The sequence below is a fragment of the Staurois parvus genome, unplaced genomic scaffold, assembly GCF_062004578.1.
Source record: "Staurois parvus isolate SC_StPar_1 unplaced genomic scaffold, SC_StPar_1.0 ptg001087l, whole genome shotgun sequence".
NCBI classification, from domain to species: Eukaryota; Metazoa; Chordata; class Amphibia; order Anura; family Ranidae; genus Staurois; species Staurois parvus.
In genome coordinates, this window is record NW_028318883.1 from 273,765 (window position 1) to 294,506 (window position 20,742).

Here is a 20,742-nt window from a genome sequence, read left to right on the forward strand (position 1 = left end):
AGCAAAGGCCATGTGATGAAGCAAACCTAAACGAGTATTGGGGCTGCCATTGATGATCTCTTTAGAAAATGCCAGATAACTGTCAGTCAATCTGATCCAAAGGCTTCGGTATTTACTAAGACCAGTTTCACATGGGCATTCCGATCAGGTTCACCTGTCAGTTTTTTAGGTGGACCTGATCGTAAGCTCCATGAAGCCCTATAGGCTCGTGTCTGTTTATGCCCAGCTACCTCCAGATTGATCCAGGTCTGGAAAAAAAAAAAAACAGAAAAGGTCTAGATCAGAGGTAGCCCAATGTAAAAATGGAAAGCGGAGTTCCTTTATACCCCGGCTGCCCATATAGCCTCTGCCTGTAACCACTCTGCACACAGATGTGACATCCTTCCTGCTCTGGCTCCGATCCATCAGGGGATCTGCTCACAGATCCCCTTCTGATTGGAGCGGACTCCACTCCATATAGAAGAGCCGTAAGGCTTTGACTTTCCTGTGACTCAAAATCCTTAGAAAATCCCACAGTTACAGATAGCCAGGGACATAGTATTTTATAGGGTGGTAGGGCGGTGCTGGTATAGGAGGTGGGCAATGACTGTCTATCTTTCAAGGGAATCCAGTGAATGGAGCTTTACTTTTGAGGCCAGCCATGTTTTGGAGAAACTCTGTGCTATAATCTGTATATATCCCAATAAAGTCAGGCATGTGACATCTGGGCTTTCAGCAAACATCTATCATGGGGAATGGATCTATCATGGGGAATGGTTAGTGACAATTTGCAACACTCACCTATTTTTTTCCCTCTTACTGAAAAAAAATAAATAATTGAAACTACATAATTCATACCTGGACATCAGCTGCCAGTGTTTCGTATGTGTCTTTCAGAAAATGCCAGTTTTGTCTCCCCAGTGTCAGGGCCACTCCTGGCAGGCTGTAAGCGCAGTGCTTAGTGATTTCTGTATCCACTGTCTGGGCCCGGACAGGGTCAGTCATGGAGAGGTACTGGTCGAGCAGTGGCTGTGGTACAACATCCTGCAGTAATGTGGAGCAAATGTTAGTGATGTTTTATTTGTGAGAGCCAAAAAACTGACAGTAGGATACAAGAGAGCAATATAACTTCTACAGTACAGGATAAATAGCACCGTGTTACCGCCATAATATCCAAATATCACTTGTCACCAGTGCACTGCTGTCATTCAAGACGATTTATATCTGAAGAGATCTCTCCACAGGCCAGAGAGAGGGAGCCAGTAGGACAATATACCTACCAATATCTATCTAAAACTAAACTATCAGTTTTGAGAAGAGCTTCTCTTTACATTTTTAAAGGCATAAATGACACCAACAACAGTACTTTTTTCAGGTCGGTGTGATTTATGGTGTGTGCTGAAAAATCTGTCTGTGGGTTTGTGAAGATAGCCTGTCACTAGACCATTCATGTCAACAACATTCTCCCCAAAAATTATATGTACATTTCAGATATTTGATGCATATTATTTACTTGTACAAGCCTCCCTTGTACAGACATATTAAATTCCTGAGACTGCTGCTGGGCACAGCCATCGTGGACGTGATGTAAGCAGCCCTAGCAGACTCAGCTATTACTCAAATGACATTCAAAAGTATTCCCCTGCAGGCCACCCCTGGCAACTACATATAAGGTCATGTATGAAGGTGAGAGAAGGAATGGAGGAGCTGGGCCAGCATAGGAAATAATTAGACACTCCCAGAAGAGGAGGGGGCTGTTCCTTGGTACTTGATTTTTCTGTGCTTTTACCTGCAATTTTTTTTAATGTAGTGACAGGACCTCGTTAATGACATCTGGGGATTACGTAAACTTCACTACATCAGTTTTCGGTGAGTACTGAGAGGAATCACAAATGTACATTTCAAAATGTCACCTAAATTCTGACACTGTCTACACATTGTCTCTTGGAATTTTTAACATGTCTCTACTTGTGCTTTGCAAAAGGACTTTTTGGAAGGTATACCCATTGACTTGAATGAAAATGGTCTATTTAAAGCAGTACAGCCAAAGCTCTTATGGCTGTACTTCTCATGTGGATCACATGAGTGCACTTTGTTCTGCACTCATGTGACCCGTTTTCATCTGACAGTGGAATGAGGTCCGCTGTTGGCTGACATCAGCCAGTCCAGGCTGGGGAAAGATCCCGACATTAAAGTCAGGAACTACCCCAGAGTCTGGAGCGGCACCAGGCTCAACCTCTTAGTGAAGCGCTGAGAGCCTGAGCCAGCCTCTCCCTCCCACTCCATGATCCAGTGCTCCAATGAGCACTGGGGGGGCTGAGCAGACAGCAGTGACTGACAGTCCCACTCTCTGCACAGAGTGGAGAGAACGCCGCAATCAGCGGTCATATCGTTGCTAGGTTCTCACCCTTAGGCTGGCCATACATTATACAATTTTCTTGAGATTTATGGTTTAGATTTACCAAAAACCATATAATGTGAGGTCAAACCTAACAAAACTTTCAATTGTATCCAATTAGGCGGGCTCTTGTACTACATAGTTGAAGGTAAATCTAAAGGAAATTGGGCAGAAATTGGACAGAAAATTGTACAGTGTATGGCCAGCCTTAGAGCTGATGGGTGACAGATGCTGCATCCACCTAGGCAACTGTAAGTAGGGAAATAAAATCCCTACTTCTCTTTTAATCCAATTTCGTGCATTCGCACACGATTATGTGCATTTGCATTGTAGAAAAATGCAGCACTACATTACAATAGTATAAACTATGCCCATTGACCTAAAGGTAATTAATTCCATAACATCCCCCCAACCCACCGATATCTCCTCTTATATGCTCTTTAACCCACAAGGACTGGGTTTACAGGTCTGTAATGGATCAATGGAGGGGTGGGGAAGGAAGATGAGTATCAGCGGGAAGTGAGTTGCACTTACAAGGAAACCTGTCACTTTTAGAGTACATTCTCTTTAAACAACACTTGATTTTCAAATGGCCGCAAAGCCCGTATTGTTAATGACTTATCCTCCCTTCATGTTATATGACGCTTACCCAGGGAACTTCTTTACCAGTTACTCTAGTAAAGGAGCAGAAACAGGTAGCTTACTGTGAAGGAAAGAAATATTTCTCATCCAATACGGGAGTGTCGGTGACACACTGACCTGTACTCTACACTGCTCCTCCTCTTCCTCGTTCATTGTATCTTCCTCTTCCTGTACAGAGTCATTAGAAACCGAAGTCTCATTTTCTGGAATCTGATATGCAGAAAACAAGAAAAGAATAAAAGATATAGATTTAGTGCAACAAGTACTGTCAGTGTTGAGGCTCTACCAAAAAGAACTTGCTTTTCACTGTCCCACTGCAGAATAAGATGCTAAGGGTTGAACTGCAATAACTGCCATCATTTTTCACAAAGCTTTTTAAAGGGATTTATTTACAGTCCGTGTTCCTTTGGGGAGATTCACCCTCATTTCCTGTCTAGAAAGGCAGTAATGGGAAAACTCTCCAGTATGGACACATACTGCAAAGACAACCTTTTATTTAGTAAAATGTGGCATATGCAGGGGTGGACTGACAACTCATGGGGCCCCCGGGCAATAAGGGATCATGGGGCCCCTGTGTCCTCGCCCACACTCAAACCACACCCAAAAAAGCCTATGAAAGGTACCAGGGACATCTCATGGGGCCCCCTACTGACCCTGGGCCCTCGGGCAGTGCCCGAGTTCCCCAATGGTCAGTCCACCACTGGTCTATGGGCATTCCCTCCTGTTCCATTATTGTCTATGGGCATTCCCTCCTTTATGCCCTTCTGTTCCATTATTCTCTATGGGCATTCCCTCCTGCTCCATTATTCTCTATGGGCATTCCCTCCTGTTCCATTATTCTCTATGGGCATTCCCTCCTGTTCCATTATTCTCTATGGGCATTTCACTGCCCTGGTAACGTCTATGGGCATTTCACTGCCTTGGTAAAGTCTATGGGCATTTCACTGCCCTGGTAAAGTCTATGGGCATTTCACTGCCCTGGTAAAGTCTATGGGCATTTCACTGCCCTGGAAAAGTCTATGGGCATTTCACTGCCCTGGTAAAGTCTATGGGCATTCGATTGTGCCATTCGTTTTAGTATGTCCCCGAGTAGGTCCATGTGTCCTGAGTCCATCCAGGTCCCATACAGTCCCCCCAGGGTGACGTGTGCAGTCAGTAGGTGCTGATCTCGGTGTGAGGTCCCCTGCGATCATTAGCACTCACACATGACAGGGGTGGACTGACAACTCATGGGGCCCCGGGCAATAGGGGATCATGGGGCCCCTGTGTCCTAGCCCACACTCAAACTACACCCAAAAAAGCCTATGAAAGGTACCAGGGACATCTCATGGGGCCCCCTACTGATCCCAGTTCCCCAATGGTCAGTCTGCCCCTGGGCGTATGAAAACTTTTGTCAGGTTATTATAACTGTTTGTATCTTCCTGTCCTACTGTCACAGGGACAGGATATAAGAAGAAATCACAGACAGCAGTGAAATATTAGTAGAAGAATGTAATAGACCCTGGGACAATCCAGTCCTCTTCTCCTGACATGCTCATCCCCTATTCACAAAATGCTGGCCATTTCCCCATCAGTGACAATCACAAGCTGTAAGCCCTGGTTCATATATCTGCGGCGGTGCGGGCTGCAATTTGCGCGGACACGAGAGCCCATTCATTTGAATGGACTCCCATGCCCCAGGACACGCAGGGAAGAAGTCCCTGCACTTCTTTGGAAACCGCAGCCCACGCGGGAACCTCGGTTCCCAGTGCGGTTGCAATTTCCAGTGTGGGCGGCGTGCCACTAGAAGTAATGGCACCTGCTCACGGGTCTGCATTCTTCTGTGTGGGTGGTGCGGCTGCACGGATTTTTGTGCGGATCCGCAGCAGCACCACCCACACATATGTGAACCTAGCCTAAAGGTTACCAGGCAGGTGGTCATTTTCTGTACAGAATTTGACATTCCATAGCCTGTCTAAGAAACAACACAGAGAGCTTCTTTATTCAGAATCTTTCATAAATAAGAGTTGAAATTGAAGTGCCAAGCCACTGTTAAGAGGTCCAGATACAACTTTATTCTATTAAACATCAGGGGTATAATTTGAGAAGTACCCAGAGCATTTCGGGGGTCCTAGTGCTCCTTTCATCAGGGCTTGACTGGCAATAAAGTGAATAAGGCCCTCTTTTCTGAACACTGTACAACACACACAGAACACACCATGGATGAACAAAGACACACAGAACACACCATGGACGAACAAAGACACACAGAACACACCATGGACGAACAAAGACACACAGAACACACCATGGACGAACAAAGACACACAGAACACACCATGGACGAACAAAGACACACAGAACACACCATGGACGAACAAAGACACACAGAACACACCATGGACGAACAAAGACACACAGAACACACCATGGACAAACAAAGACACACAGAACACACCATGGACGAACAAAGACACACAGAACACACCATGGACGAACAAAGACACACAGAACACACCATGGACGAACAAAGACACACAGAACACACCATGGACGAACAAAGACACACAGAACACACCATGGACGAACAAAGACACACAGAACACACCATGGACGAACAAAGACACACAGAACACACCATGGACGAACAAAGACACACAGAACACACCATGGACGAACAAAGACACACAGAACACACCATGGACGAACAAAGACACACAGAACACACCATGGACAAACAAAGACACACAGAACACACCATGGACGAACAAAGACACACAGAACACACCATGGACGAACAAAGACACACAGAACACACCATGGACGAACAAAGACACACAGAACACACCATGGACGAACAAAGACACACAGAACACACCATGGACGAACAAACACACACAGAACACACCATGGACGAACAAAGACACACAGAACACACCATGGACGAACAAAGACACACAGAACACACCATGGACGAACAAAGACACACAGAACACACCATGGACGAACAAAGACACACATACACAGGAACAGTCTGCTAGCAGACAACATTCACACACAGGAAAAGTCTGCTGACAGGCGACACTCACTGGGTCTTCAGAGGGGGCTGTCTGCTCTGAATGAGCCTCTTCCTCTGTATTTGGGCATGCAGTGCAGGTTGTAGGTTCCGGCTCCTCAATTGGCTGTTTGTCCTCTTCTTGAGGTGAAGAATCCAGCTCAGCCGCCCGCAGAGCTGCAGACAGAACCTCAACCTGGGCTGGGGTACAACATAGAGAGTAAATCACCATTATCAACTAAAACAAACTAAACCTGCTTGTGAAAGTATAGCATAAAAGGATAAGTCTAGCCCTAACTATCAGGTTACATAGTTTTGGGGAACACTTTCGGGGCTGTTCATCACCCCTGTTCAATTCCTATCAAAAATCAGCCCAAGGAGGGGACAGTAGTGGCTGCAGCCATTCAAGCCATGCGATGGCTGTAGTGGGAAGTTGCGAGGTGATCTTCTTCCAACCACAAATCAAGACAGCCTGTTATTATAGCTGCCAACATGTTTCTTTCAACTTTCTAGGTGGCAGTTCAACTGAAATGTCAGTTATGTGTGGATGCAAACAGACTGATAAACTCGTAGTGAATACAGAGATGGAAATTGATTTTCAAATCAGGCAAGGCAAACTTTCAAGCACTAGTCTGCTTGAATACACAGATGCTGGCTTGTCCAATTTGACTCCTTGGATTCATCTGTGCCATTCATGTCTGTTCCTTATATCAATCATATATTGGTGAATCAGAGTTCCCAGCTCTACCCCCTTGTCCCAGCCACTGCAATGAGAACTTGCTTAGCTGACAAGTATTAAAGGAGGAGGAAGACTCCATAGTGTAGGAGGAGCTGGGAACTCCAGGGTGGAGGTTTTTCCACTAGAATGACCAACAGACAAAAGAAGCCTTTGGGTCATTCAGTACGACTGCATTCACTCATTACTGAAATGTCCATATTCTACAGACTTGCCCTTCAATCCCCTGAAGGGTAATATAATAAAAACTCACCTTTTGCCATTCACACAGTATCCCTGGTCCAAAATTACAATGCAGTTTACCTTGTACATCAGGATCATCCAGGTGTCCCTGTAAACTCTGCAGCACTTTCTCTATGTCCCTGCTGGCCAGACACGATTTAGGAACAGCGCTGAGATCTGGTTCCATTGGAGATTCTACAGGAAGCAGCTCCAGTTCCTCACTGATGTCAGGCAGTGGGCTCCTCCAGAACAGGAAAGAGTTAAAGGCATCGGGTTGGCGCCCCTCTCCGGAGACACTGCTGCCTTGGGGTCTCCTGCTGGGGTTCCCATCATCCTCTAGAGTGGAGATGCCTGTGATATTGTCCATGGGAGATGCCTGTGGGTCCTTGCTGCTGTTGGTCTGGCTGGGTGCTATGTCCGCACACTTTGCAGGGCTATGAATATGTACACAACAAATGACATACATTACACCAGGCATTTTACATAAGCCACAACTGTCATCAAATTACGAGTTCAGCATAGCCTAGGGAAAATATATTTTCAGAGTAATACTTTATTGTTTACTAGAAAGTAAGCAACTGTTTGATAAATACATTTATTTGTGGTTGCTTTTCCATATTTCATGGTAGCAATGTATATGTTTTCACTCTAGTGGTTATATATTTTATATATATATATATATATATATATATATACACACACACAAAAAAAAAAAGAAAAAAAGAAACCTGCAGACATTTCCCTAGTTTGCGCTCCAGCACCAGGAAGCATGGCCAGCGTGCATTCCACGAATAGGAAGCACACAGTTCAGTTAATCTTGACAGTGTACCCCAAATAATAATTGGTAGTGGCCACTGTTTCCCATTATTACTATCCCATGTAAACGCTCATCTTCATGAGCCAGTAGCTCATAATCCACTCCATTAGATGCCCTTAAAGATCGTCACTGACTGGCCCCACACATTGATGGTAAGCAGTCATTGGCCAGAAACGGAGGGGTAGATGAGTACCTCAATATATAAGCCCCTTTGATGATGTGGAAAGAGATATATATATATATATATATATATATACTCCATCCCTCCTCTCCCCACCCCCCTGATGGTAGGTGGGTTGTGGGATCCACATATGTTATTTAAGGAGTTTGAGTTCTGCCTTTGATCTGAGCAAGAGGGCAGGGTCCCCGAAAAGCGTCAGCCGTCAACACCATCTTGTCTCCAATTGGATAGCAGTCCACATTGTGTGCTTATGCAATCACATGCCAATAGCTCACTTGGTTTGTGAGTAGAACCTCTGCCTCCTATTTCTTAATAAATTGTTTTGAGGTAACGCACCAGGCGTTTGCGCCCTCTTTGTTTTTATGTTTTTGTGTAGTGTTGGGTTTCCCTGGTCTGAGGAGGGCTGCATTGTCATTTCTTTCCAGTCCTGGTTGTGAAAGGTCTATGGGATCTTACCAACAGTGTCCATTTCTGAGCGTCGAGTGTCAAGTTTAACTATTTCTTCACATGCAGGTCATACAGAGCATGATCTCTAAATGTTCACCCTTACAACTCCCTTGAAAGTGAACCTAAAAGGGTCAACCTACCCATACATTATATTTTAATAATAAAAGTGGTTGGAGTTAGCCCCTGGATTCCCTTATGTCCCTTCCTCATGCCCCTTAATATTCTAATAGTGAGATCTCCTGTCATAGTTCCTGACTCTGCGCCTGTCGACTTGTGAGTATTGGATGTCCCCACCTTGCTTTGTGTGTTTCTCTGGTTACATTCCCTATTAAATAAAATCAAGTAGAGAGCAGGGGCGGACTGACCACTGGAACAGTCGGGCACTGCCCGAGTGCCCTGGGTCAGTAGGGGGCCCCATGAGATGCCCCTGGTACCTTTTTATAGGCTTTTTTTGAGTGTGGGCAAGGACATAGGGGCCCCATGAGTTGTCAGTCCGCCCCTGGTAGAGAGATTAGGAACCTGGGATGTAGACTTGACATATCATTGTATATATATCTTACCAACACATTTTTCAAGAAATACAGAGAACGTGAGTTGGTTTAACTCTCTAACATCTACCAAATGTCAAAAAGTCAGTTTTTGGTGAACTGTAATTATAGAATGATGGAGCCTGCAACTACCCTGTCTTTCCTGAAAATGCTTGCTCGCTGGCTCTCTTTGATTTTGGTACTCTCAGAGCCACTGGCTGAAATAAAAGTCTATCAGGGTTGTGATGCCTAGGTCAGTGACTCAGAAAGCATAGAAGCCAGCCCCTTCAGAAGTAACAGGGTCACAAATGTCCTATGTTCCTTGTACTGAAGACAATCCCTGCACAATAAAAGGCTCTGATACAATGCACGTTGCAGTATTGCATGTCACAGGCAGGTGCCACTATATATAAACCAAACCATTCTCAGAACAAACCAGCCTTTTTGGTTATTGTCGGTATTACCCGGGTCTCAGCCTATGACACCTACACAGGGTTACTTTAAATTACCTTAGCAGTGTTTTCTACATTTATTTTCTCTGTCAAAAAACAAACATAAATTTTTTTTGGCTGGAGTTGGGCTTTAAAGTGACCCTGTCACCACGGTCACTTCTACAAATGAGGAAGTCTGTTATAGAAGAGGCAGTACACTTATATTTCCAGTGCTGTGTGTTGAAAAGCCACGTATACTCTTGCTTTCCAAATGCTGCAAATATTTTACACTTCTGGATGCGTAGAATACCTCCTACCATGACATATGCTGTGCGGGGGAGCAGGTATTTGATGACCCACCCGAAGTGTTGAATACCTTCAGCAGTAGGTCATCAAAATATAGGTCAGCAGAAATATTGCCTCTTCTATTATAGGATTCCTTGTTTGAGTGGATTTAGACTTGATTGACAGTTCGAATTTCTCATGTTCAGCCTGCAGGCTAAACAAGATAAAATCAACTAACACCACCATACACACTAGCAGCTTGGAAAGAGGAATCTCCACTGCTGTCTATTGAATCCAGGCAGCCACAACACCCACGGATGCCTGAGTATGACACTTACAAAGAGAGACTGCAACCGGCTAAGCCTCGTTTTCAGTTGACTTTTGTTGAGCCAGGGGGACCTTAAGACTTGATTTGAGTCTTTTCAGATTAGAACCGGTTAGAATAAAAACGGTAAAATGTACGTTTTAGATACACTTTAGAGGAAAAGGGGCTTTACACACACTTGACCATTACAAGTACCAGCTAGCTATATAATGGCTACTGTTTCTCCTTGGCTGCCTGCCAGTTAGTGGCATCAGCATATAGAATTAAAAATCCACTACAGGGTCAGTGAACTTCAGCTGTATAACCTCTCATGTATAACTGCACTAGGGTGACTGCCACTTGCCTTGGTGACAGGTCATACCTAGAGCTGTCCTGAGTGTCCTCTGCAGGAGGCCGGATGCTTAGTGTCCCATCCTCCTTCACGTATAATCCTGCTGTGGATGGGTTGGCGAAGGTGGAGATAAAAGGACCCAGAGACTGGAAGGCAGTCTGTCGTACCTGTAATGCAGATCATATCATCTGTTAATGTCTGTGCCAGGAGAACATAGAGAAATTACTCAGTACTCTACTGATAATGGAAGCTAAAACAGGAACTGTCACAAGACCAAAAGCCAACAGCCCCTCTTTCAATGTGGTGAAGGTATATAAAGGCGGTATTAGGAAGCTATGTTTATGTAACCTGAACAAAGATAAGAAATGCTACAGCGAGGAATGGGGAAACTTACCCATCGGCAGGGGTCACTGATAAGGTTTATGAAAAGAGGGGAAAGCTTGGTCCGTCGCACCTCACTTGACGTTGTGTAAGACACGGCCATGAAACACTCGGCACACACTTTGCGCATCCCCCAGGCACTGTCAGAACACAACTCCAGAAACTTGGGGATCTGCAGAAACAAACATCAACACTTAGAACAGCTTTCTAATGACATTTGGAAAACAAATTTTATATTTCAAATTGTTTATTAAATGAGCAGTACAAAAGAAAAAAGTCCTCCACAGAGATCATTTCCACAAAATAAAAACAGGGGACATTGCAAATGAAAAATATACAAGAAGAAAGAAGTAAAACAAATTTTAAAGCAAAAAAATGTAGCATGATTCGGGTCAATTGGTGATGTAAAAATTTGAAATGCTAGACTAAAAAAGAATGAGATGCACTGTAAAGGAAATAAGTGTACATTTTAAGTAATATTAATTTTCTGCTACTGATGCGAAATAAAATCTATTATATTATCCTATTTTGTTTAACTCCTCGTAAGAACTCACAAAATGGTAGATTCAGCAAAGGCATAAACTACCTTTTTTCAAATATAAAACAGCGCAAAACACAAACTGCCTCACACCAATCAATATGTGAGCAATAATAAATAACCTATTCACTAAATAATATTATTGATAAAATTTATCAATAATATTATTTAGTGAATAAGTTATTTATTATTGCTCACTTATATTGATTGGTGTGAGGCAGTTTGTGTTTTGCGCTGTTTTATATTTGAAAAATTATTTTGGTTTTTATACCTGTGCACAGTGGCATTTCACTTAAAGAGTGTGATAGTAAATTGGTCCTGGGCGCTGAGGTTTTTCTATTTGCAATAAACTACCTTTTGCTAAAATTGTATAAATTCACTCACGTTAATAAATATGCATTTATTAAATTTTTGCATTGAAGCCTGCAGACCACCGCAACTATGATTAGTGTGTTACGGATGCATTGCACAGGCTCCTGCACTGTTCACTCCTCAGCCTCAGGTCCATATGGAGTTACAGACCTACTGTTTTGGGGCTATAAGAAGTAAATAATGGACTACAACTTAGAATAACATCAGATTAAAAGGACTCTCCGCTTCAAGCTACTGCTTCTCAGCGCCACTCAAACTCTAGGTGCAGGAAGATGACGGAACCATCCGCTTTAACTGGAAGTGAAAGAAAAGGCTGGCACACACTGGATAGGTCACAAGTGTCCACGTTTATTGTAGACACCATTCACAGACATGGCAATGGTAGGCCCAACCCTAGGACCACCCGTCTATTGTGCTTTACCCTATCAGGGGTTATTGATAGAAATGGACTACAATTGCGGATATGTCACTGCAGTTGCGCCTGTGCGCCCACACTCTGTGAGTTCTTTTGCCACAGTCTTCCCATTCACAGATGCCAGTAAGTGTGAATGGAGAATGTTCCATGAAGAATGACTCCACATTTCTGGTAAGTGAGGGGTGATGGGGAATCTGCAAGTCGCACCTGAAATCACAAAAACTAGTGCAGGTACTTTCGGGAGTCGCACCGATTTGAACGGTTCCATTGGAAACAATAGGGTGCAACTTGTCATGCGATTTGAAACTGTAAAATCGCATGACAAGTCGCATCGGTGTGAACCAGGGTTTATGTTACACCCTAAATATGTGTATAACACAAAACATGGTCAAAAGGGAAGTCTTTAAGAGGTAAGGAGCCACTCATACAATATGTTATCATGCACAAGGAAAGGCATTTATGTTTTATAGCCAAGACAAAAAAACACGACCTGGGATCCAGAACTAATCTTACCAAAAATTTCTCGGTAGCTTCTTGGCCAACTGCATTGCACACGTCACCAAAGTTTGCTGCGCAAACCTGAAAAGGATATACAACATTTTTAAAGGTCATCCCCACAGATCAGTCTTAACCATTGAAATTCTGACAGTCACATCATGCCATAAAAATGCAAAATTTAGTTATTTCTTTTTATTAGAGAGGGAGGGCTTCCTACACAGAAGTTAACAACACACACATGATTGAATCAATCCTACAAACATCAGCAGCTGAATTTTGTCCACATTTTGACAAACATAAACCGGGTTCAAACACAATATTGATGCACAGAAATCACATCCCATACCCTAATGCAGGCCATACATGGGTCAAATTCCGAATAATTGTTCGACCAAAAATCGAAAACGACGTTCGCTCAGTAATCCGATGGTGCCATCAATGATTTCGAAAATTGGCCAACCAAATCAATACGTTCACCCCATATAACAGGTGAAACTTCTGTTCCTTCCAGGTCACGGCTCATGCGCATATTCTTTTCGGAAAAACGATCGTACGATTTGACCATCTCTGAGTCGAAAATCAGTAGTTTTTTACAATTTTCCAACATGCCCGATCACCGAAAAGGGGAGGAACCACAAAAATTGGCCGGTGCCATTGGCCACTAACAAAGCAAAAATCAGCCGATTATTCTTAGGTCCGATTTTTGGACATTAGGCCCCTTTCCTACGAAAGATCTGATAAGGACCGCCTATCAGTTTTTCAGGCCGACCTGATCGGATGGTCTATTCACCCCTATGGACCAGCAGGCATAAACAGACTTGTGTCTGTTTACACCTGCCTACCTCTGGTCTGATCCAGTCTGCAAAAAAAAATTCAAAAGGAGATCTGTCCCCTTCTATCTAGGCAGATCAAGTCAGAGGGTAGTTGGGTGTAAACAGACAGTGGCATCCACTTACTTCTGGCTGCCCATAGAGTGGAGCTGGTTTTGTCAGTGTCTGCTCCGCAGAAACTGAGTGGACACTGACCTGTCATCCGCCCGCTCTGCTCAGATCAGCAGACAGATCCCTTGCTGATCAAAACGGAGACCACCCCGTAAAAAAAAAGGCTTTAAACATCATGCCCCCTTTTTTGTCATACCTTGCGGACTTGGAAGAGCTTGCTGTCGCTGCAGAGGTCACAGAATCGCGGCAGTAACATCTGTTCCGCAGTTTGCCTACCGAGCATGGAGATCATCTTACAAATAATCTGGGAGGAAGAGAGAAAAGGTTTATTCCACAGGCCAATCTAGTCAACATAGAATAAGTGATACATTTTTGGCTTATTTGAGTCTTTTTATCTGTAAAGAAAAGCGTGGCGATAATGTTGCAGAATGACATCATAATTAGATCTAGAACCTTATTACTATTAAGACCCTGCTTCCTTTTCCCAGACCCACATAAAGGGCTAAACTGGGCTAGATGATCAGCTTACATTGGAGCCCTTTCTCTAACATGTGAGGCAGCTACTGTTTACATGGGCTTTACGTGTTATGTCAACTAAAAAAAAAAAAAAAAAACACGGGTTGGGGCTAACCTCTTTAGCTTTACAGCCTGTGTCCCAAAAATATACGTTATCTGCGCTAAATGCGATAAACAGGACTGGTCAATGGTCATACTGAAATGAGCATTAGTCCTCATGCACACTGGAACGTTTTTCCAGCTGCTGCTTCTGGCTTTTAGTGCTTTTTTTCTACAGCCAGTAAACTCCCCAGCATGTTATCCTATGGCTCCATGCACACATAGTCTTTAAAGTTCCACCTGAAAAAAAATAAATAAAAGTCAGCAGCTACAAAAAACTGTAGCTGCTGACTTTTAAAATACAGACACTTACCTGTCCCTTGGTTCAGTGGTGTCCTCATCACCGATGGTTTCACCGGCCGTCCTCTCTCCCTGGCACCTTCAGTGTGGGCTCCCGGCTGTGACAGCTTGCAGCTTCACAGCTGGGTGCCCACTGCGCATGTGCGAGAAGCGCTTCACTTTGTGAATGGCCCCATAGTCTTCTGGGACCTGTCACATGTCCCACAAGACAATGGGACCTGTCACATGTCCCACAAGACTATGGGGAGGGAGGGGGGAGGACAACTTCCGCTTCCTATTACCTAGGCGATCGTAGCAGAAATGGGAGTGAGTATCTGTCAAATTCAGGTACCCCGCTCCCCCCCCTGCTCCCCAAAGGTGCCAATCCTTAATGGGGAGTGGGAGACAAAGGCTTAAAGCGGAACTTCCCCTTTTGGATGGATTCTGCTTTAATCAGCTTTTTTGGCTGTAAAAAAAAAACCAGAACTAGTGGGTTTCTAGAGGAGTTATTTAGCTGTAAAAACGTTGGGAAAAAAGCAGCAAACTGGCATTTTTTTGAGCAACAAATTGTTTTTTTTTACTGCTACCGCGTAAAAACGTGATTGATGTGTTTTTCAGGCGTTCCTCTTTATAAAGTCACATGGCCATTCTGTCTGTATGAGAGATTTTATCTCATGTCCATTCCTTCTCTGTGAATGGGGCTAAAACACCAATACAAAACCGCTAAAAACTGCTGAAAAACTCCCATTTTTAAACGCAACTTTACACAGCTAATACTGCCGGCGTTATTAAAGCTCCCCGTGTGCATGGAGCCTGACAGCTGCATTTACACTTACAAATATTAAAGAGCAACTCTTACATGGCCACACCATGGCTACTAAACGTAGCTTTCCATTTATGTTATTATTCCAAACGTTCTTCTATTTCCCATTTAATTCCAATCTTTGGTCTATTGCAGCACAGTGGCTAAGTGGTTAGCACTTCCGCCTGGCAGTACTAGGGTCGTTGGTTCGAATCCCAGCCACGGCACCTCCTGCCTGGAGTTTGCATTTTCTCCCTGTGCCTGCGTGGGTTTCCTCCGGGTACTCCGGTTTCCTTCCACACTCCAAAGACATGCTGGTAGGTTAATTGGCTCCTGTCTATATTGTCCCTAGTATGTGTATGTATGAATGTAAGTTAGGGACCTTAGATTGTACGCCCCTTGAGGGTTAGGGACTGATGTGAATGTACAATATATATGTAAAGCGCTGCGTAAATTGACGGTGCTATACAAGTACCTGAAATAAATAAATATTGCAGAGGTACACTGGATGCAGAATCTTCAGCATCCGACACTTTTCTGTGTGTCGGACTGATGCCTGTGTGGACTGATGCCTGTGTTCCCTTCTGCGGGCTGGGGTTCAACCGGTGAGCCACACTTGGGAACACGGCAGTGATCAGCAGCTATTTTTACAAGAATAAAGTGCAGAGGAAATGAAATTGGTCATGCACTGGAACTACTCATCTACGGGATTGCTATGGTTTAGCACACTTTGCACACCATTACTGCTGTGTGCTTTGTTGGTTACTGCATTCAGCTGTCTATGAGTCACGTAGGGTTTTGTGACCCGCAGCAGTAAAGAATGAAACTCCTACACGGCGTCAAAAGTATGCAGTATGAATGTGCTTGTGCAAGCACGCTCAGGAGAACGCCGACTCACGCCTACCCCTTTCACTTACATTCACAGCTTCCACTTTGAATTCGTCGTCATTCTCGGGAGCGGACAGATCCAGCAGTATTGGGCACACTTTGTTCTCGAGGTCACTCTGGTCGATCAGGTCTTGCTCCAGCAGGATCAGCAGAGCCTCCTGGCTTGCCTTCCTCACCTAAGGACCACAGAAAGAAGTTTCAGCTATTTGCAGTTTCAGCTCTTAAAGTGCAAAAAAGGTTTTTTACTGCCGCATGTGATCTTGTAAGGGGGGAAAATCTAAAATTTTAAGAGTTGTCACCAGAAAAGGAAAATGTACAAATGGGAGCATCCATCAAAGTGGAAGGAGGAATCATCCTCCCTTCCATTTGTGTCTATGGGAGAGGAAGTGATAGTAAAATCTCCCTAATGGGGAAATAAAGTGTGTGACGGGAGTGACTTTTGGGGGTGGGGGGACCTCTGTATCATCTTCCCAAATTCCCATTATGTTTAAGGCACCCTGTGCCTGTTAAGGGGTACAGGGTGTGTATGTGAATGTCTGAGTCTTGTGTATAGTGTGTGTTCCTTTGTTCTTGGCCACATGGCTGTCCATTGTCTGTTTGCCATGTGCTACCCCCCATTGTGCTGTGTCTTCCTGTCCAGCCAACTATTATGGGATGTACTGTTTGTGTACTAGTGTGGGGGTTGGCCAATGTCCATTGCCATGTACTTCATCCCATTGTTCTGTGTCTTGGTGGGGTGGGGAGGGGTGATGATGTATTTCCTGTTCCTGGTTGTGTTTCCCCGCCCCCTGTATATATCCTGTGTTTTGTGTTAAAATAAAAGAGTTGGCTTTGTGTATTAAGAAGAGCTGGGTGCTGTCTGTTTCCTGAGGGATTTCAAGGGTGTGGTCCGTGGATGGTGTTCGGACAGGGTAAGCTGCAGGATAACGGAATATACCCAAGTGCGGTCCGGTCGGGTACCGGTTCCGTTACAAAGTGCAATTAAAGCAATATAAAACCCACAACCAAAAATTTTATATAAAGCCACTTAGCAATCCTCAGATGTGGTGGCTGCATTAGTTTTATTTTCTTAGGCTTTTCCCCTTTGTCCTCACCTGGTGATCTGGCCAGTAACACACCTTCTGTATTAAAGTGCCTCCACTCTGGATGAAGGAGCACAGGGGGCACCTTTGGACAGCAGCATTGTCAGTCTGGCAGGGTAGGGATGTTAGATGTACTAGCAGATTTATTTACACTGACAAATTGAAGCCAAACTGCAGATCACACGTTAAATTCAGTTATTTTTCCCTTTTGGGATAAAAGTTTTACATAAATAAAATCTAATCATTGTAAGCACCCATGTCAGTGGTAAATGGTTTTTCTCAATATTCTAACTGCTACAATTGCAGGAGAGCTTGTTCTGTGGAAAAACAAAAGACTTGCTGGGAGGATCACCAAATGAAAAGAAAGAAAAGAAAGCCTAAAAAAGAAAATGAACATCTAAGAATTGGTAAGCTGCAGTATAATACATGTTTTGGGTTTAATACTGCTTTAAAGTTGTTGTAAACCATTACATATACCCAGTGACGTGACTGGCTTCAGGTGATACACAGAGATTAAACAAATCCTCCTCCATACGTTGTACCTGTTTATCTGCAGTATTTTTTCTCTACATCCCTACAAAGCACAGAATTTTTACAGTTTGTCTGAGAGTTCAGAAAAGAGGGGGTGTAGAGCTGAAATTACACACTGAAGCTCAGTGAGGAGAGCTCTGAGAGCTGATTGGAGGGAAGGGACACACCCCCCTCCTCACAGCACACAGGAACAGAGCTGAGGCTGTCAATCTGCTGGAGGTCTCTCCTCTGTCACCATTTTTCTCTTAGTGTCAGGCAAACTTGTCAGAAGTGATTCATGCTGATAGCAGAAGAATGTAGCAGCAGACAGAAATTACACTTAGTTCTCTGGATTGCGACAAGTACACGCTACAGAGGGATATGCTTTGCTCATATCACAGTGGCTAAATGGTTAGCACTTCTGCCTGGCAGTACTGGGGTTGTTGGTTCAAATCCCAACCACAGCACCACCTGCCTGGAGTTTGCATGTGTGGGTTTCCTCCGGGTACTCCGGTGCTTGAATGTAGTCTTTCGAGTCAAGAGATCTCTTTCAGTCATGATGACAACCTCTCCCTTATTACGGGTGTCACAGGTACTGGAAGTAAGGGAAAATCTTCCCAATGGGGTCACACACAGAAATAAAGCTGGACTTCATATTTCACATCCATGGACTACTGGGGATGCAGACATTCACTCTAGTAGTCTCTGCTACATACAGTCAGCACTGGTCTCCTCTATTTATTTTTTTATTATTATTATTTTTGCATGTTCTCCCTGTGCCTGCGTGGTTTTCCTCCAGGTGCTCCAGTTTCCTTCCACACTCCAAAGACATGCTGGTAGGTTAATTGGCTCCTGTCTAAATTGGTCCTAGTATATGTATGTATGAATGTAAGTTAGGGACCTTAGATGGTACACCCCTTCAGGGTTAGGGACTGATGTGTAAAATATAAATGTTCCATAAAAACTTTTTTTTTGAAGAATTCACAACATTCAAGATTACACGGTGAGAAAAGCTGAAATGCTATCATACTAACATAGATCAATAGGCTATAATATAACATCAGTCAATGAAGGCCATTTAAAATATAGAGAAATTTTGTATTTAGTGTTGTCTTGTGCCTCAAAGTCATAAAAAAAATAGAAGCGAGCCAATTACAGTCTATGGAAAGGTAGCTGAGAGTAAGAATCTAGCAGGTATTTGGACGCTCGTCGGTGAAGTTGTTTAGAAAAATCAAATAGCTCATGAAAACTAGCATGTCACCATTGTAGTCTATGAATATAGACATCAAATCATAATAATCAGGAAAGAAAAAGGGGAAAAGTCAGGGAAAAAGAAGGGAGAGTGGGGGAGGAAAAGTAAGTTAGGTGGTGAAAAGAAAGCGGATTCAGGATAGAAGAATGTGTAGTTATATAAAAAAAAAAAAAAAAATGTGGATGGGCAGCACAGTGGCTAAATGGTTAGCACTTCCCCCTGGCAGTACTCGGGTCGTTGGTTCGAATCCCAACCACGGCACCACCTGCCTGGAGTTTGCATGTTCTCCCTGTGCCTGTGTGGGTTTCCTTCGGGGGCTCCGGTTTCCTCCCACACTCCAAAGACATGCTGGTAGGTTAATTGGCTCCTGTCTAAATTGTCCCTAGTATGTGTATATATGAATGTGAGTTAGGGACCTTAGATTGTACACCCCTTGAGGGTTAGGGACTGATGTGAATGTACAGTATATATGTAAAAGCAATGCTTAAACTGACGGCACCAGGGGCAGACTGACCATTTGGAAACTCGGGCACTGCCCGAGGGCCCGGGGACAGTAGGGGGCCCCATGAGATGCCCCTGGTACCTTTTTCATAGGCTTTTTTGAGTTTGGGCAAGGACACAGGGGCCCCATGATCCCCTATTGCCCGGGGGCCCCATGAGTTGTCAGTCCGCCCCTGGACGGCACTATATAAGTACCTGAAATGAATAAAGTGACCAGCGAAAGTTTGAGTAGGGTTCTCATTGTATGGTGAACAATGCAAATCCAGACTTCAGGTGGCTGACACATATTTCCATATTTTTCATTTAAAATTTGAGTGCCTACAGGAGCCCCCAACAATAAGGGACTGGTTAGACAGGGTGGCAAATATAAACAGGATGGAGGAACTATACCATATAGACGAAGGTAATATGACCAAATTTAGAAAGAATTGGGGAAGATGGTATGACTTCAAGGCATCTGGAAAATATATTGAAGTAATGGGAGGCCCAGGGACCTGATTTGAAGTAGGAGAACAAATGGAATGATCTGAAAGGCAATAGCATGAATAAGGAGACGGGAAAAGAAAGGCTGGAGGGAAAGGAAAAATTGTAAGAAAAAGGAAGAATTGGAAGTGAGGACCGAGGAGAAAGATCATAGGCAGCCTGGGGCAAAACAGTGGCTAAATGGTTAGCACTTCCGCCCGGCAGTACTAGGGTCTCTGGTTCAAATCCCAACCACGGCACCACCTGCCTGGAGTTTGCATGTTCTCCCTGTGTCTGCGTGGGTTTCCTCCGGGTACTCCGGTTTCCTCCCACACTCCAAAGATATGCTGGTAGGGTAATTGGCTCCTGTCTAAATTGTCCCTGTTATGTGTATGTATGAATGTAAGTTAGGGACCTTAGATTGTACGCCCCTTGTGGGTTAGGGACTGATGTGAATGTACAATATATGTATGTAAAGTGCTGCGTAAATTGATGGCGCTATATAAGTACCTGAAATAAATAAATAACTGGTACAGAATGGAAAGTCAGAAAGAGAAGGGAAGAGCTATATGGACTGGGGTAAATTATTAGGGGGTTAGTGGGGAGGTGGGATTGCAAAATTTCTGGGGCATGGTTGTATTTTGGATGTAAATGTAATTTTGTGTTTTTGTAAAAGTTTAATAAAAAAATTAATAAAAAATAAATAAAATTTGAGTGCCAGTTTGGAATTAACATTTTTAAAAACTGGATACTGCACTTGAACATTGCAAACATTGAGAATGAGCCCCATTTGCAGTAAAGCCTGTACACACCACTAATGCAATGCTGGTCACGGAGGTGTAATACATCCT

At 43.8% G+C, this 20,742-nt stretch overlaps 1 protein-coding gene across 1 annotated transcript in view; it reads right to left on the reverse strand.

The window, feature by feature from the left end:
- LOC149440417 (serine/threonine-protein phosphatase 4 regulatory subunit 1-like) overlaps window positions 1–20,742 on the reverse strand; it is a 57,928-nt gene that overhangs the window by 16,788 nt on the left and 20,398 nt on the right. The window contains exons 6-14 of the mRNA XM_089658631.1: window positions 16,114–16,260; window positions 13,697–13,804; window positions 12,575–12,640; window positions 10,750–10,908; window positions 10,386–10,522; window positions 7,093–7,445; window positions 6,088–6,254; window positions 3,137–3,229; window positions 838–1,023 (exon numbers count right to left, since the gene is read on the reverse strand). Of these exons, the coding sequence (XP_089514757.1) occupies window positions 838–1,023; window positions 3,137–3,229; window positions 6,088–6,254; window positions 7,093–7,445; window positions 10,386–10,522; window positions 10,750–10,908; window positions 12,575–12,640; window positions 13,697–13,804; window positions 16,114–16,260 (1,416 nt within the window). The remainder of the gene's footprint in view (window positions 1–837; window positions 1,024–3,136; window positions 3,230–6,087; window positions 6,255–7,092; window positions 7,446–10,385; window positions 10,523–10,749; window positions 10,909–12,574; window positions 12,641–13,696; window positions 13,805–16,113; window positions 16,261–20,742) is intronic.